This window comes from Dama dama, chromosome 7, assembly GCF_033118175.1.
Source record: "Dama dama isolate Ldn47 chromosome 7, ASM3311817v1, whole genome shotgun sequence".
NCBI lineage: Eukaryota > Metazoa > Chordata > Mammalia > Artiodactyla > Cervidae > Dama > Dama dama.
In genome coordinates, this window is record NC_083687.1 from 29,360,403 (window position 1) to 29,376,758 (window position 16,356).

The 16,356-nt window shown below is 46.8% G+C and overlaps 1 protein-coding gene, 2 long non-coding RNA genes, 3 other non-coding genes and 1 pseudogene across 6 annotated transcripts; 1 reads left to right on the forward strand and 6 right to left on the reverse strand.

Annotated features, from left to right (window-relative positions):
• Window positions 1-5,071: 5,071 nt before the first annotated feature.
• Window positions 5,072-7,672, reverse strand: LOC133059641 (uncharacterized). The gene is made up of 5 exons (XR_009693597.1): window positions 7,531-7,672; window positions 7,310-7,348; window positions 7,036-7,075; window positions 6,344-6,547; window positions 5,072-5,966 (listed from the first exon to the last, which is right to left on the reverse strand). It is a non-coding gene; the product is annotated as an uncharacterized LOC133059641 (long non-coding RNA).
• On the reverse strand, window positions 6,232-6,313 carry LOC133060056 (small nucleolar RNA ZL8). The gene has a single exon (XR_009693721.1). It is a non-coding gene; the product is annotated as a small nucleolar RNA ZL8 (small nucleolar RNA).
• On the reverse strand, window positions 6,650-6,716 carry LOC133060048 (small nucleolar RNA SNORD52). Its single transcript, XR_009693713.1, has one exon. It is a non-coding gene; the product is annotated as a small nucleolar RNA SNORD52 (small nucleolar RNA).
• LOC133060049 (small nucleolar RNA SNORD48) lies at window positions 7,193-7,255 on the reverse strand. Its single transcript, XR_009693714.1, has one exon. It is a non-coding gene; the product is annotated as a small nucleolar RNA SNORD48 (small nucleolar RNA).
• A 279-nt stretch (window positions 7,673-7,951) lies between the features above and the next one.
• Window positions 7,952-8,961, forward strand: LOC133059642 (uncharacterized). The gene is made up of 2 exons (XR_009693598.1): window positions 7,952-8,473; window positions 8,574-8,961. It is a non-coding gene; the product is annotated as an uncharacterized LOC133059642 (long non-coding RNA).
• Window positions 8,962-9,600: 639 nt separating this feature from the next.
• On the reverse strand, window positions 9,601-10,516 carry LOC133059255 (mitochondrial import inner membrane translocase subunit Tim17-B-like; annotated as a pseudogene).
• Window positions 10,517-12,924: 2,408 nt separating this feature from the next.
• Window positions 12,925-15,394, reverse strand: LOC133059643 (heat shock 70 kDa protein 1B). Its single transcript, XM_061147043.1, has one exon. It carries the CDS (start codon window positions 15,180-15,182, stop codon window positions 13,257-13,259), a length of 1,926 nt encoding a protein of 641 aa, XP_061003026.1. The 5' UTR covers window positions 15,183-15,394; the 3' UTR covers window positions 12,925-13,256.
• Window positions 15,395-16,356: the final 962 nt, after the last annotated feature.

A 16,356-nucleotide genomic window follows, 5' to 3' on the forward strand; every position in this document is an offset into this window, starting at 1 on the left:
GACCCCATGTACTGTAGCCCGACAGGCTCCTCTGTCCATGAGATTTCCCAGGCAAGAATACTGGAGTGGGTTGCCATTTCCTTCTCCAGAAGATCTTCCCAACCCAGGGATCAAACCTGGGTCTCATGCATCGACAGGTGGATTCTTTACCACTGAGCCATCTGAGAAGCCCATTAAGTAATATTAGGAATTATTAATTTTCTCAGGCATAATCATATTCCAGGCAAATGTCCTTAGATTTTGGGTATGCATGCTGAAATATTTAAACATAAAATGCCTTGATCTCTATAATTCACATTGAAATGCACCGGCTAAACATATATATTTTATATGTGTGTATGTATATATACACACACACATATAATTATATATATATATATTTGCCATTTGCCATATTTTCAAATAAGGGAAAATGTTGCAGTATTGGATTAGGTGGTGGGTATATGGGTATTTATATTCTTCCTACTGTTTTAAAAGTTTCCTATTAAAAGAAATGTAAGAAGCAATCAGCCTCTTTTAAAAGGAGGTTATAACGTTGCTCAGCTTCCTTTAGAAGCAATCAAGACTTCCCTGGTGGTCCAGTAGTCTGCGTTGCAGTGCAGAGATTGCAGGTTCAATCCATGGTCTGATCAGGGAACTAAGATCTCACTTGCTACGGGGCACCTAAGCCCGAGTGCCACAGTGAAGATCCCACATGTCTCAACTAAGACATGATGCAGCCAAACATTAAAAAAAAAAAGAAAAATAAAAAGCAACTATAGAAGCAATCAACCCAGTGTGGAACTCAGCCTCTCCCTGCATGCTGCTGGGAAATGGGAGGCTCTGGGTCCTGGGTGGTGTCCGACATTGTTGCGTGGCCTTTTAAAGACAGCTCCCTCTGTGGTTATTTATCAGAACATAACTGTGTTTGATAACTGGCTGACATCTCTATCGCCACTATATTTAGAAGTTGATGGTTTAATAACAGGCAATAAACAGCCTTGGAATGTGATCTGTTCTCATCTGAGAGTCATCTGACAGGGGCCAATAAAATTTAACACTTTAAGAGTCAGCAGGTACTTTAACCCTTAGGATAATCTCTTTGTCCCTATTCTTTGGGAAATAACACAATCGCAAGACTATTTTGGGAAAGTATGACGTTAATGGTCAAGAAAGTACAATAAACAAAGAAACAGGGACATCCCTGGTGATCTAGTCGCTAAGACTAGTTCCCTAGTCAGGGAACTAGATCCCACATGCCGTGACTAAGACCCGGTGCAGCCAAATAAATGAAGTAAATAAATTTAAAAAGAAAGAAAGAAACAGATGGCCCTGAGCTGCTGAAAGCCAGATGCCCACAGATGCCACTGGACAGAAGTAACTATTGTACCTGCAATTGTTCTCGCTGGAGCATTAAAACAAACCAGCACTGAGAAAGTAGCTCTAAGCAAACAATGCCAAATGCTGGAGTGGCTCATTTCATCTTTCCTATCAACTCCTTTTCATGTTATTCATTTCTATTTTCTCTACTCCACATTATGGATGATTCCTCCAGATTACTAATTCTCTATCAATGGATTGAATTAGCCTCTTTATCTCTTTGAACAGCTTTAGTCTCCAAGCATGCTCCCCATCTGAGTTTCTTGGTTGTAAAGTCACCTGCTGATTTGTTCTCCTGAGGGTGTTTTTTATTTTGACTCATCTTGCGAACAGTAGTCTTCCAAGGGAGCTCCCTGTCTGGAGGTATCCCTGGGGCTGACTTAAGCTTTTGCCTGTGTTCAGCCCTCTGAGATTCACAGGTTCCAAACCACATTTAAGTTATTAAGTAATTCGGACATACAAAAATATGAATTGCACAACGAGCTCCCATAGACCCTCCGTACACTTCCTTGAATACATCTCTCCATACCCACCCCACCTTGAATTTAGCATTTAACAATCCTGTGCATTTCTTTTTGTTTTTATTATGATACTTAACTCCAAACAATACATATATTTTAAATTTATTTACAATGTTAATTTCTGCTATACAGTGAAGTAATTCAGCTATACATACATATGTAGTACACACACACACACATTCCTTTTCATATTCTTTCTCATTAGATTTAATCACAGGATATTGAATATAGTTCCTGTGCTATACAATAGGACCTTTAGACAATGTATTATTTAGTGATGTTTTCACATTACATACTATTTTTCTGTGATTTGCTTTTTTCCTTCACATTGTGAGATTAATCCACCCTGGTATGTTAGGCGTACTACTGCTGAATGTATATATTGTATGACTATACGGCCATTTCCCTACTGGAGAACACTTGAGTTTCTTTTTTCTCCCCCCTTACAATTAGTAACATCAAGGATTCATGTACATTAATCTGTGTGACTGTGTTTAGGGTATGTTACCAGAAGTGGAAACACTGTGTTGAAAAGAATACACGTCATTTTTAGTAGGTACACAGCACAAGTGAGGGAGCACACAGAGAAAAAAACAGTTTATTTAAGATTGAAGTAAAGCAGAAAGCAGGGTTTCCCTGGTGACTCAGACTGGAATCTCCCCATAAGGGGAGAGATTCAATGTCTGGGTTGGGAAGATCCCCTGGAGAAGGGAATGGCTACTCACTCCAGTATTCTTGCCTGGAGAATTCCGTGGAGAGAGGAACCTGGTGGGCTAGTCTATGGAGTCAAAAAGTCAAGACATGACTCAGCAACATTTTCACTTTCAAGGTAGACAGACAGATGGGTATCCTCTCTGAGGAGTGCAGTAAAAATTAAGTACACATATAGGACAGTTCTGGGTCTTTGTTTACACTTGTCCAATTATCTTTTTTCATACCTGACCAGTCCCTAAGACCCTCCCCAAGATGTGTGCAGCTTTTTGCCAAGGTGGAGTCCATTGAAGAGGCCTGTGGAGGGATATCCGAGCTTATCATGGGGCGGCATCCCCTCCTTTTCTGACCCGCAAGGAAACTTCCTGAGAACGTGCAGACAGGAAAGTTTTCCTTGACCTCAGGAGTGGTCATCTTAAGTCTTTATTTTAGCAGAACTCAGCTCAGCTTCTGCCACTAGCTTTGTTCTCAGAGTGTCTGGGTGAGAACAAAGCTTCAATTTTACTCCACTCGACGAACACCAGCTGTCCAGCCCAGGTGCCAATCTATCTCCTACCACAATACCTGTCTGTGACCTTAAGCAAATTACTTAATATCCCTGAGCATTCCTCTCTTTGCCTGCTAACCAGGGTAGATAAGTGTCTACTTTGTAAGGTTTTAACAACTCAGTGAAGTGAAACACAGTCTAGCACAGACAGAAGCACTAAATACATGAGAGCTGCTATCAGACCACCTGACCTGCCTCTTGAGAAACCTGTATACAGGTCAGGAATCAACAGTTCAGACTGGATATGGGACAACAGACTGGTTCCAAATAGGAAAAGGAGTACTTCAAGGCTGTATATTGTCACCTTGCTTATTTAACTTATATGCAAGAGTACATCATGAGAAACACTGGGCTGGAGGAAGCACAAGCTGGAATCAAGATTGCCAGGAGAAATACCAATAACCTCAGATATGCAGATGACACCACCCTTACGGCAGAAAGTGAAGAACTAAAGAGCCTCTTGATGAAAGTGAAAAAGGAGAGTGAAAAAGTTGGCTTAAAGCTCAACATTCAGAAAACTAAGATCATGGCATCTGGTCCCATCACTTCATGGTAAATAGGTGGGGAAACAGTGGAAACAGTGGCTGACTATATTTTTGGGGGCTCCAAAATCATTGCAGATGGTGATTGCAGCCATAAAATTGAAAGACGCTTACTCCTTGGAAGGAAAGTTATGACCAACCTAGACAACATATTAAAAAGCAGAGACACACACACACACAAAATAAAAAATAAAAAGCAGAGACATTACTTTGCCAACAAAGGTCTGTCTAGTCAAGGCTATGGTTTTTCCAGTGGTCATGTATGGATGTGAGAGTTGGACTATAAAGAAAGCTGAGCACTGAAGAATTGATGCTTTTGAACTGTGGTGTTGTAGAAGACTCCTGAGAGTCCCTTGGACTGCAAGGAGATCCAACCAGTCCATCCTACAGATCAGTCCTGGGTGTTCACTGGAAGGACTTATGTTGAAGCTGCAACTCCAATACTTTGGCCACCTGATGCAACGAGCTGACTCATTTGAAAAGACCCTGATGCTGGGAAAGATTGAGGGTAGGAGGAAAAGGGGATGACAGAGGATGAGATGGTTGGATGGCATCACCAACTCAATGGACATGGGTTTGGGTGGACTCCGGGAGCTGGTGATGGACAAGGAGGCCTGGCGTGCTGCAGGTCCTGACTGAATTGAACTGAAGATTACAAAGAACCCAAGGTCAGAGAATAACAATGGGAGCAGGTGACCTTGCCCTGTAGTAGTACCTAACAAGGCAATTTCAAGGAGGAAAAAAAACTGGCAGTGACTAAGGAAAATAGAAGTCGGAAAAAAATCTTTGCTGAGTGGGGACCAAGCTGTAAATGTTCCGTAGAAAAATGCAAAAAGATGTGCAATTTTTAAAACATGAATTATTAGATACAGAAACTGGTACACTCCAGTTAGAATAGTGATGGTAGATATAGACAAACATGCAGTCTGAAGGAGACTGTCATTTGGAGTATAAGCCAGGACGAGGGTCCCCCGGTGGTCCGTCCAGTGGCTGAGACTCCACTCTTAATGCTGGGGACACAGGTTCAATCCCTGTGGTCAAGGAACTAGATCCCACATGCCACAACTAAAGACCCTGGATGCTTCAACTAAGACCTGGCACAGCCAGTTAAGTAAACTAACATTAAAAAGTAAAGTGGGACAATTTTATGGAACATACACTATTACTTTTAAAAGCCCACATCCTTTGACTCTGAAACTTCAAATGGGTACAAACAGGGAATCAGACTGGTTTATAGCTTGAAAGAAACTCAAATGCCCCCTACCAAACAAATTTATAATACACTGTACATGCTAGTGGGGAATCACCTTTATGACAATGACAAAAAGAAGCAAAGGATACTTTTTCTCCAATTTTTTAAACTGTGGTGAAATACACATAAAATTACCATGTTTACCATTAAAAAATTTTTATTGGGGTATAGTTGATTTACAATGTTAGTTTCAGGTACACAGTAAACTGAATCAGTTATACATACAAACACTTTGGGATCCTCTTCTCTTATAGGCTATTACAGAGGACTGAATTTCCTGTGCTATACAGGTCTTTATTAGTTATCTATTTTATACTTAGTGGTATGTATGTATCAATTCCAATCTTCCAATTTATCCCTCCCCAAATCTTTACCACTTTTAGGCATACAGTTCAGTGGTAATAACAATGTTCATAACATTGAGCAATTATCACCACCATCCATCCCCATGAACTCTTTCACCTTGTAAAACTGAAACAATACCCATTAAGTATTTCTTCACTTCCTCATTCCCAGCCCCTGAAACCACCAGGAGTATTATTCTTCTAAAAATATATCCAGACAACCTATGTTTTTACCAATTCATCAAAAAGAAAACTGGATGATTGTGTTAATAGTATAATCAAAACCTCAAATATTAAAAATGTTATGGTACTCCATTTAGAAATCCTCAACATTGGTGTCAACATGCGACAAACCTAATTTTAGTTTTTTGTAACATACCTGGAAAGAGGTACAGCTAGATGTCAACTGTGATGCTCATTCACTTTCACATCCCTAAATCTCTCTGACCCCTGAACCCTCTTGCTTTTACTCAGACCCACCTATTTTTATTTGCTTTAAAACATTTTATTGCAATCTTTCTAATAAAGATCACCTAATTGATTTTGGTCCCCAAATTTCTAGGCAGCGCACCCCCTCTCCACCGGAGTTTGACAGCTGCTCACACAGGTTCACGCAGGAAACATGTGAAGTTTCAAGGATCTGACCAACACCAGGTAGGGGACATCCTCTGCATCAGCAAAATCCTAAAACTTCATAAAAGAAATACATATTAAAAACATGCCCAAAAAAATGCAAGTAGCTGGCATTAGAGCATCAATCTGTTATAGATACAAGGGACAGACTGGTATAAACTATGAGAGAGAACAGTGATTAGCCAAAAAGGACTTGCGGCAGTAATCACCTTCTAGTATATATAGATACCCAATTATTTACTACACCATATATCTGAAACTAATGTAACTATATACCAATTTTACTTTTTAAAGAAAACTGCCACACAACAAGGAAAGAAGCAAGAGTGGATCAGGTGGTTTCAAAGATCCTCAGAGAACCATTCAGAGACTCTAGTCCAACCAGTTCATCATCACCACTCTGGAGCTGGCAGAAAAACCAGGAAGAGACTTACCACAGTACCCAGGTAGAAGGCATCTTGCTCTCCACTTCTTGTCACTGTCTGTTGCTGAAGTGGCAGGAACCATCACCTGGACATCCCAGCCACTCCAAAAGTGCTTCTCCAAGAGAATTCCAAACTTTAGGCCTTCAGTCACCAGGCTAGCCTGGAATCTCTGTGAAGGGGTACTGCCCTGGCTGGGCTTCCAAAGCTCTCAGGCTAGAAAAAAGATGAAAGCAGGACAACCAATGAGAAAAACAAAACAGTCACAGCCTTCCCACCAGCTCTTTTCAAATATTCAAGTATCCAGTTCCCCCAAATGAGTCAGAAATTAATTTTGACATCAAGACCAGTATCAGAGACTCTAGTCTGAGAAATCATCATTCCCAATTTAGGGAGATCTGGATCAAGGAAAGCATTAGAACATTCAGAGATGATAGCCCCAATATAAGGATTTATCAAATTACGAGTTCAGCGATGTCAAGTTCAGGAGAGAAAGGCAGAAAACAAATTTAAACTGCAGAAATATCTCCATCAAGAAAGCACCTTATTAAAAAAAAAAAAGAAAGCACCTTATGTAGAGTAACTCATACTAGGAAAAGGGGTGGAGGAAGCAGGTTTAGCAAGCTTGAGGAAAAAAAGTTCGAAGAGTTAAAAAAAAAAAGATAACCTGTGAAGAGACAGATAGCAACACAGCTAATACTTACCCCTCTTTTAAGAATAACACATCGGTGGACGTTTTAACTCCTGATGGAGAAATGAGACACAGGAATACGAGATCAGTAACAGTTCTTGAACAGTAACTTCTCGCCGCAACCAAATACCAAAGATCCCAGCACGGGGGGCGGGGGGCGCGGTGGAGGTGGTCAGCGCGCTGCGGTGATGGCGTCAGCGAGACACTCAGAATCACCTAGAGTCATCATCACCCCCTTCCTCCCCCAGTGAAACCGCCAGCCACTCCAGCTCGCACAATCCACTCACCCTCGTGGTGCCTCGGACCCTCCTTCGAGAATCAGGAGCCTGGAAAGAAAGCAGTTAGTCAGCAGAGACCAGGGCGACTCCAGACGAGTCCCCCGTGCCCTGGGCTGGGTCAGTTCCAAGCAGTGGCGTCACAGAGATATCAGAAACTCTAGTCTGTATTAATAATTCATCCCGCTCAGCCCGAGACTGCGGTTCCCCCACTCAACGTGTTCCCGAGGTACCTGCACGCCGGTAGCTGTGCAAAGACGGCGCAGGCTGCAGCCTCCCGCTGGTCTGGGGAAGGTTCCGCAGCAAGCGACAGGCCAACCACCTAACGACCATCCTTACTCTGCACGAGTTCGCCGCACAAAGAGAACAGCATGGGCGGGGCCAGGGCTATTTATTTACGGCGGCGCGGCTTCGGGACCTGACGGGCATGGCTGTCTTCTGAGATGCCTGTCTCGACCCGCAGAATGTTCCTCATCAGTCGTCCACACAAGACGAAAGCAATGTGAAAGAGAGGCCACGAGCGGATATTTCACATTTTTCTTGGCAAATATTCGGAGACGTTTTTGTGAATTTTTAAATACAAAGAACAGGTCACCTGACTGGCCAGGCCGGAGAAAGTCCCCAGCGCTGCCCGGTGGGCGCACACTTCCTGGATGGCCTCCCAGGAGGTCTAGTCCCAGCTTGTGTAACCTAAAGCCTTGAATTTAGTTGTCACGTGTCCCAGCAAGGCATTGGTGTCTCTCCAAGGGACTGTCATCCCGCTGTCTCTAGGCAGCGAAATATGAATTCGCAACCCCCCCTTCCAGCCGACAGACCTGTCAGGCACATTATTTCTGGTCCTTTTTTTATAAACAGCTTTCAGTTCAGTTCAGTCGCTCAGTCGTGTCCGACTCTTTGCGACCCCATGAACCGCAGCACGCCAGGCCTCCCTGTCCATCACCAGCTCCCGGAGTCCACCCAAACCCATGTCTATCGAGTCGATGATGCCATCCAACCATCTCATCCTCTGTCGTCCCCTCCTCCTCCTGCCCTCAGTCTTTCCCAGCATCAGGGTCTTTTCCAATGAGTCAGCTCTTCGCATCAGGTGGCCAAAGTATCGGAGTTTCAGCTTCAACATCAGTCCTTCCAATGAACACCCAGGACCGATCTCTTTTAGGATGGACTGGTTGGATTAAGGTATAATTTTATCTACGGCGGGGGTGGGGGGTGCTGGGTGGGTGAGTGGGTGGGCGGGGCAGCACAACCTGAAAGTTGTGAATTCTGTTTTATTCTGCAGGCAAAACTGAGGACCTTGAAATATGTACGCCGTCATGTGTGAAATAGACAGCTAGTGGGAAGTTGCCCTGTACCCCAGGGAGCTCAACCTGGTGCTCCCTGAGGACCTGAAGGGGTGGTATGAGAGTATGGGGGTGGGAGAGAGGTTCAAGAAGGAAAGGATATATGTATACTTACGGCAAACACAACATTGTAAAGCAATTATCTTCCAATTAAATGTTAAACAAACAAACAAAAAACACTGAAGACTTTAACCCAGGTTACAGCCTCTCAGCTCCGAAGAAGAAATGGAGGAGCCAGGCTATATAGGGTTTTTGCAACAAAGACCGTGTAGTCAGAACTTTAAAAAATTAACTGTTAATTAAAGAAAATCAGACATCTCACGTCAATGAATTTACTCTTTTTCTGTGTATGGGAAGATGCAAATGTCTGGCCTTGTAAAAGTAATTCCTCAGCCATCTGGGGCTGGTATCCTGTGTTTCCCCAACCTTATTCTACAAGGGGTGCACCGTTGTAGGGGGTGGCTGCATCCACAATTTTTTCCTCTTGCACAACTGAAACTCTGTACCTGTGAACAGTTACTCCCCATTTCCCTCTTTTTCAAGTTTTTTAAGTTTTTTTTTTTTTCTTCTTCTTCATCCCACAAACCATTATTAGAGAACTCTCCGTTCGACTCCAAATCCTTCAGCCCTTATGTCCCGGGAGAGGGCTCTGCCCCTTGTCCTAGGAAGTGGCTCCACCTATGGGTGGCTCAAGGCATTTCAAAATGGGCTTAAAATACTCATCAGAGCGCCATGCAAAGGGACTGGGGTGAGCGTGTGTTACATACGAGTTAGGGCTGGGGTGCCCTGAGAGAGAAGGGACCAATCCATCAGGGCAGCTGGGGTGCTCCACCCCCAACCTGGGATAAGGGAACCAGTTAAGGGCCCCTCTCTGGAGGGTCCCATGGGCCAACTGGGAGCTAGCTCTTGCTTCAAGGTAGATCATCCCAGAGGGAAAGGAGGAGGACCACCCACGGAGGCACTTCCTTAGTGATACTGCTGATAGCTGGAGTAGCCTGGGGCCGCGGTGCCCTCCTTCGGGGGCAGTTGGTTGGGGTTCTCCAATAAGGGGAGTGCACTGTGGAACTGCTGTGGAGGATGCCAACACGCTGGATGAGGGCCAACAGAATGCCCACCCCCACCCCGAATCATTGCCGAGCCCACCATCACCAATGGGCCACTGTGGGCAGCTAGCACAGACCTGTCAGTGCTTCACTGGTAATAGAGTTCCAAAAATCTTCCTTGCCCCGCAGCCACACCAGACCCGTGGATGGTGGCAAACAGCCGCCCCACTCCCGCCTACACACAGCGAAGCTACCTCCAGTTTGAGGGGCTTTGCTCTTTAACAGCGTTGACACTGCCTTTCAATCAGTGCCGAATTCCTACAGGATCACTGTGGAAGCCCTTTATGGCCTGGAAGACTTCATTGCCAGTAAAACCCATAATGAAGGTTCCACCGCAATCATCCACAGTTCTCCATGGGCAAGGCTCCTGAGCAAGGGTACTCCTCCATGGCTCACGTCTTTTTAAGTTCTGTGTACTTTGGCCAAGCCTCACTGCTTGCAGGATTTTACTTCCATCAGGGATCGAACCCAGGCCCTGGCAGTGAAAGCACTGAGTCCTAACCGCTGGAGGGCCAGGAAATGCCCTGATGTTGCTTTCTAATGAACTATTTCCCTAGTGAGGACTCATGAAATTAATTGACCCAGCTTCAGGAATTCTCTTTTTTGGCCCATTAAGCTGTTGGTGGTAATTTCCCTAAAGTTTAGCATTACTATTGCTGCCAGTGAATCAACATTTTAAGGCCTTTCCAGCTTTGATTCACAGCAGAATATCCCTTGCCACCAGCTGCTGCTCCTGGAAACACTGACACCTTCCTCTCCTCCCTCTCTCTTGTCCCCATACCTCTAAAAAATAATCAGGAATAGCCTCTGGTACAGTGGTTTTTCTCAACTTTGGCTGAAAACGTCGTGGTGGCTTTAATGCTATACAATGCATTGGCCTACTTCACAAGACTCTGACTCTTATAGGGGTGGCCGGGGTGGGGGGTGCGTATCAGTATTTCTTTAGCCTCCCAAATAATCTCCATATATCACTACCTTTGCAAACCTTAACTCCAATGATTTGAAATTAAAAGATTTGAGGGACTTCCCTGGCGGTCCAGTGGTTAAGACTCCATGCTTCCACTGCATGGGGTGAGGGTTTAATCCCTGGTCAGGGAACTAAGATCCTGCATGTTCCTCTGAGCAGCCAAAAATAAATAAGATAGGGGTTTACTTTTTTTTTTTTAACATTTATTTTTATTCATTTGGCTGCATAGAGTCTTAGTTGTGGCATGTGGGATCTAGTTCCCTGACCAGGGATCGAACCCAGCCCCCCTGTATCAGGAGCGCAGAGTCTTAGCCACTGGACCACCAGGGAATTCCCAGGGATTTACTTTTAAAGATTTATTCTATTACCTGGCAGGTTAAGTTTTTAAAAACTTAAGCCAGCCCCCAATTTCTGCTGCTGCAGCAGTTAAACTGCACATACTATAAAGTTATGGTCAGAGCATACAATATCATGTTACAGTTCACCTATCTTGTTAGTAAGACCAGCCTTTGAGAATTGGTCCAAGAACCAGAAGAATATATATATTTTTTTACCTTTACAATCTTTTCCCTAACAAGGCTTCCCATACTTTGTCATTCCTAAAATGTTTTGGTCTCCCAGAGGGGAATGATTTATTGAAAAATATACAACATGAAACTTTAAGTTGTGTGATTCTGGAGTTGGTATTCATAGGCTCAGTTTTTTGGAAGGAAAGAGGTTGGGATTCTAATCAGGCTAAAGAAAGTGTTGCTTCGCCAATGGCTCAGTGGTAAAGAACCCACCTGCCAATGCAGGAGATGCAGGTTGGATCTCTGGGTTGGAAAAGATCCCCTGGAGAAGGAAATGGCAACCCACTCCAGTATTCTTGCCTGGAAAATCCAATGGACAGAGGAGCTTGTTGAGCTACAGTCCAGCTACTAGGGCTGCAAGAGAGTCTGGATGTGACTAATACAACAAAGTGTTAAGGACTTTTAACTGCTCCAGTAAGAAGCAGCCCCTAGGGAAGGGCTTGTGTGGGAGGAACGCCCGTTTCCCCAGCGCTATGCTGCACAGCTTTTATTCCTTTTTCATAATTAAATGTACTATTAAGTACAAAAAGGCTACTGTCAGTGAAAAACTGTTAGTCACTCAGTCCTGTCAGACTCTTTGTGACTCCATGGACTGTCGCCCGCCAGGCTTCTCAGTCCAGTGAATTCTCCAGGCAAGAATACTAAAGTGGGTTGTCATTCCCTTCTCCAGGGGATCTTTCAGACCCATGGGTTGAACCCAGGTCTCCTGCATGAAGGCAGACTCTTTTACCTGAAACTGGAGTAGAAACACCACTTGAAGTTAGACAGGAACCATACAACACCAACCCCAGTGTTCAAGCAGAGTGGAAAAACACCCTGGCCCCGAAATCACTTGTTTCTCCCTAGTTTTGCCCTGGATAGCTTAAGTGACCATCTCCACATGCTAACCTCTGAAAAAAGTTTCAGAATACCTACGGTAGAGAATGGTATGATGAGAATTACTGGGGTGACTCAAAGATCCAGGTACAGTGCCTGGCCCATCCCTCTTTATTGCCTTGCCCCCAAACTCACTTCCCTAAAACCCTCACTTGGAAAACTCCAGCTTCAGAGACCACAGCTGAAGCCAATGCTAGCCCACAGCACATTTCTGCTCTTGATGATCTAGAACTTTGGAAGTGAGGCAATTCAGACAAATGCTTTATTTTAAAAGGAGACTACCAAAACTAAGAGGCTAAGTAATTGACACTAGATCACCCAGGTGGGATTTATAAAACCGATTAAACTGCACCTCATTTTTACTCTTTTGTCCACCCCTAAATTTATTCATACCTTAAACAAAAGACTGGAAGACTCACAGGTTGAATATGAATAGCTCTGCACAGAATGTGTACAAGAGAGGAAGGAACCATAAACCTCTCTCAACACTGCTTTTAAACCCACACTAATTTCTCCTCCCCAAAACCCTTTGCAAATCCCATCCCTACTTTTCCCTAAAACAAACCCCACCAAAATTAAAAGGGGCACCTGGAATTTGTTTTTTGTCATGGACATACCTTACCACCACCTACAAAAAAGTCACAACAAAGTATAGCTATAGCCATGGCTCCTAACATATATATAAGACTCCAGAAGTACTGCCCTTTCAAGGTCTGTGGAATTCAGACATTCAGAGAAGCCATTATCCATCCCCAAATAAAAATAAACATCCGTATTCATCATTTCCTTTTTATTCCTTAAGTATACAAATTTTTAATTCTATGACTGTGTGTTTACAAAGCAAAAAACAGGACACAGGGTGGCAGTGTTGACTCACTTTAAACAAACAAAAAAAAAAGGGTGGGGGGGAAGCCATCCTTAAAGTACCAACTTATATGAAACGTAAATTCTGGTGAACACACTCATTATAACATACATAAATAACAAAAACAAGCTAGTTGAAAGGTTACAACCTAATCATAGAACAAACTGACACAGCACAGGACTAAATTATAGGGAAAGACCAAAGTCCATGGGTCTACTAGAGACAGACAAAAAATAAGGCCCCTAATCCACCTCCTCAATGGTGGGGCCAGACCCAGAACCCCCTTTAGGGGCCTGAGCCCCAAAGCCGCCAGCCCCGGGGCCGCCCGCCCCCTGGTACAGTCTGCTGATGATGGGGTTACACACCTGCTCCAACTCCTTCCTCTTGTGCTCAAACTCATCCTTCTCTGCCAAGGTGTTGGCGTCCAGCCAGGAGATCACCTCCTGGCACTTGTCCAGCACCTTCTTCTTGTCCGCCTCGCTGATCTTGCCCTTCAGCCCCTCATCCTCCACGGCGCTCTTCATGTTGAAGGCGTACGACTCCAGCGCGTTCTTGGCAGACACCCTCTCGCGCTGGACCTCGTCCTCCGCCTTGTACTTCTCCGCCTCCTGCACCATGCGCTCGATCTCCTCCTTGCTCAGCCGGCCCTTGTCGTTGGTGATGGTGATCTTGTTGGCCTTGCCCGTGCTCTTGTCCGTGGCCGTGACGTTCAGGATGCCATTGGCGTCGATGTCGAAGGTCACCTCGATCTGGGGCACCCCCCGGGGGGCCGGCGGGATGCCGCTCAGCTCGAAGCGCCCCAGCAGGTTGTTGTCCCGCGTCATGGCCCTCTCGCCCTCGTACACCTGGATCAGCACGCCCGGCTGGTTGTCCGAGTAGGTGGTGAAGATCTGCGTCTGCTTCGTGGGGATGGTGGAGTTGCGCTTGATCAGGGCGGTCATCACGCCTCCGGCCGTCTCCAGCCCCAGCGACAGGGGAGCCACGTCCAGCAGCAGCAGGTCCTGCACGTTCTCCGACTTGTCCCCCATCAGGATGGCCGCCTGCACCGCCGCCCCGTATGCCACCGCCTCGTCGGGGTTGATGCTCTTGTTGAGGTCGCGCCCGTTGAAGAAGTCCTGCAGCAGCTTCTGCACCTTGGGGATGCGGGTGGAGCCCCCCACCAGGACCAGGTCGTGGATCTGCGCCTTGTCCAGCTTGGCGTCGCGCAGAGCCTTCTCCACGGGCTCCAGGGTGCTCCGGAACAGGTCGGAGCACAGCTCCTCGAACCGCGCCCTGGTGATGGACGTATAGAAGTCGATGCCCTCGAACAGGGAGTCGATCTCCAGGCTGGCCTGGGTGCTGGACGACAAGGTCCTCTTGGCCCGCTCGCACGCCGTGCGCAGCCGCCTCACGGCCCGCTTGTTCTGGCTGATGTCCTTCTTGTGCTTCCTCTTGAACTCCTCCACGAAGTGGTTCACCAGCCTGTTGTCGAAGTCCTCCCCGCCCAGGTGCGTGTCCCCGGCCGTGGCCTTCACCTCGAAGATGCCGTCGTCGATCGTCAGGATGGACACGTCGAACGTACCCCCGCCGAGGTCAAAGATGAGCACGTTGCGCTCCCCCTTGCCCGTCCTGTCCAGGCCGTAGGCGATGGCGGCGGCCGTGGGCTCGTTGATGATCCTCAGCACGTTCAGCCCCGCGATCACCCCCGCGTCCTTGGTGGCCTGCCGCTGCGAGTCGTTGAAGTAGGCCGGCACGGTGATCACCGCGTTGGTCACCGGGTGGCCCAGGTACGCCTCGGCGATCTCCTTCATCTTGGTCAGCACCATCGACGAGATCTCCTCCGGGTAGAACGCCTTGGTCTCCCCCTTGTAGCTCACCTGCACCTTAGGCTTGTCTCCGTCGTTGATCACGCGGAAAGGCCAGTGCTTCATGTCCGACTGCACCACCGGGTCGCCGAACTTGCGGCCGATCAGCCGCTTCGCGTCGAACACGGTGTTCTGCGGGTTCAGCGCCACCTGGTTCTTGGCCGCATCGCCGATGAGCCGCTCGGTGTCTGTGAAGGCCACGTAGCTGGGGGTGGTGCGGTTGCCCTGGTCGTTGGCGATGATCTCCACCTTGCCGTGCTGGAACACCCCCACGCAGGAGTAGGTGGTGCCCAGGTCGATGCCGATGGCCGTGTTTTTCGCCATGCCGGTGTCCTGCCTCTTCGGCTACGAGAGAAGCTTCAAACCTGAAAACGGCCGACGGGATCCGCGACGAGAAGCTCGGGCTTTTCGGAACCCGAAAACTGAACGCGCCGGTGCGGCTCCGGGAGATTCTTGGAGATAACGGGTCTGCGGAAGCTGTTCTCACGGACTAAGCCGCAAGTTTTATCAGCTCTCTCCAGGCTGCTGTTTCTTCTCAGGCGGCTCTGTGTTTATAATTCTTCATCAAGCCCCGCCTTTTCCCTCCTCAGCCAATGACCGAGCTCAGTGGGGCTGCCAGGTCGGGAATATTCCAGGGGTTTCGCCTCAAGTCCTGCCCCCTGGCTTTCTGGGACCAATCAGCGCCCTGGATGCCACTCCTCCCAGAACTCTCCAGACTCTTCTAGGATTCGCTGAAACAGGAATCCTATGAGGAAGGGGAGAGGGGCTGAAAGGTCCACCCACTCAGTCTCTGGTTTCCTGGCGACCAGCCAGCCAAGTAGTTTGGAGTCGACTGGAAGGATCAGCCCTCGGCTTGTAATTAATTGTAGGGTGGTGAGAGGCTCTTGGGGCTCAAATTAGTTTGGTGGTTTAAGGTAAAATTAAAGGCTACACGACTCCCGGGACAACCAAAATACAGAAAGTTCCCGAGTTTCTCGAAGAGGGTTGGCTATCTATGGACCAAGGAGAGTGATCGGAGGCTAACGCTGATGGAAGCAGCCACGTTTGGGCTGGCTCGCCGAGTGGCCGTGCTGGCCGAGAAATGCCTTGGTCATCCGCGGCGCTTTTCCCGTCTTATTTTTAAAATGGGAAGAAAAAGGAGAGCGATACGGCTGTTTAAGTTTTGGCTCCTCTTTAGCCCTATTCAGATGGGTGGGTAAATTTTAATTTTCAGAAGAAAAGCAACTAGGTATATGGTTTTTAGATTGTAGAAGGTTTCCAACGCCTTAGAAGGGACCTGCTCGGTCCGGGGGTGTGGGAAGGGCCGGGTTGGAGCTACAGCGCCCCTGTCCCCGCCCAGAGCCGCTCCCTTTCGCCTCGGGCTGGACTGGGCTTGAGAAAAATTATTTTCCAAAGATATTTAGCTGTATTATGCGCATCTCCGGATTCCTCATCTTTCCCAGCCCGGGGTGCGGACGCCCCCCTCCCCTCCTCTGTGCCTTTTAAATTCCTGGTTCAG

What these genes read in the sequence shown, in the direction of transcription:
- LOC133059643 (XM_061147043.1), bottom strand. Translation starts at nt 15,182, where the DNA reads ATGGCGAAAAACACGGCCATCGGCATCGACCTGGGCACCACCTACTCC.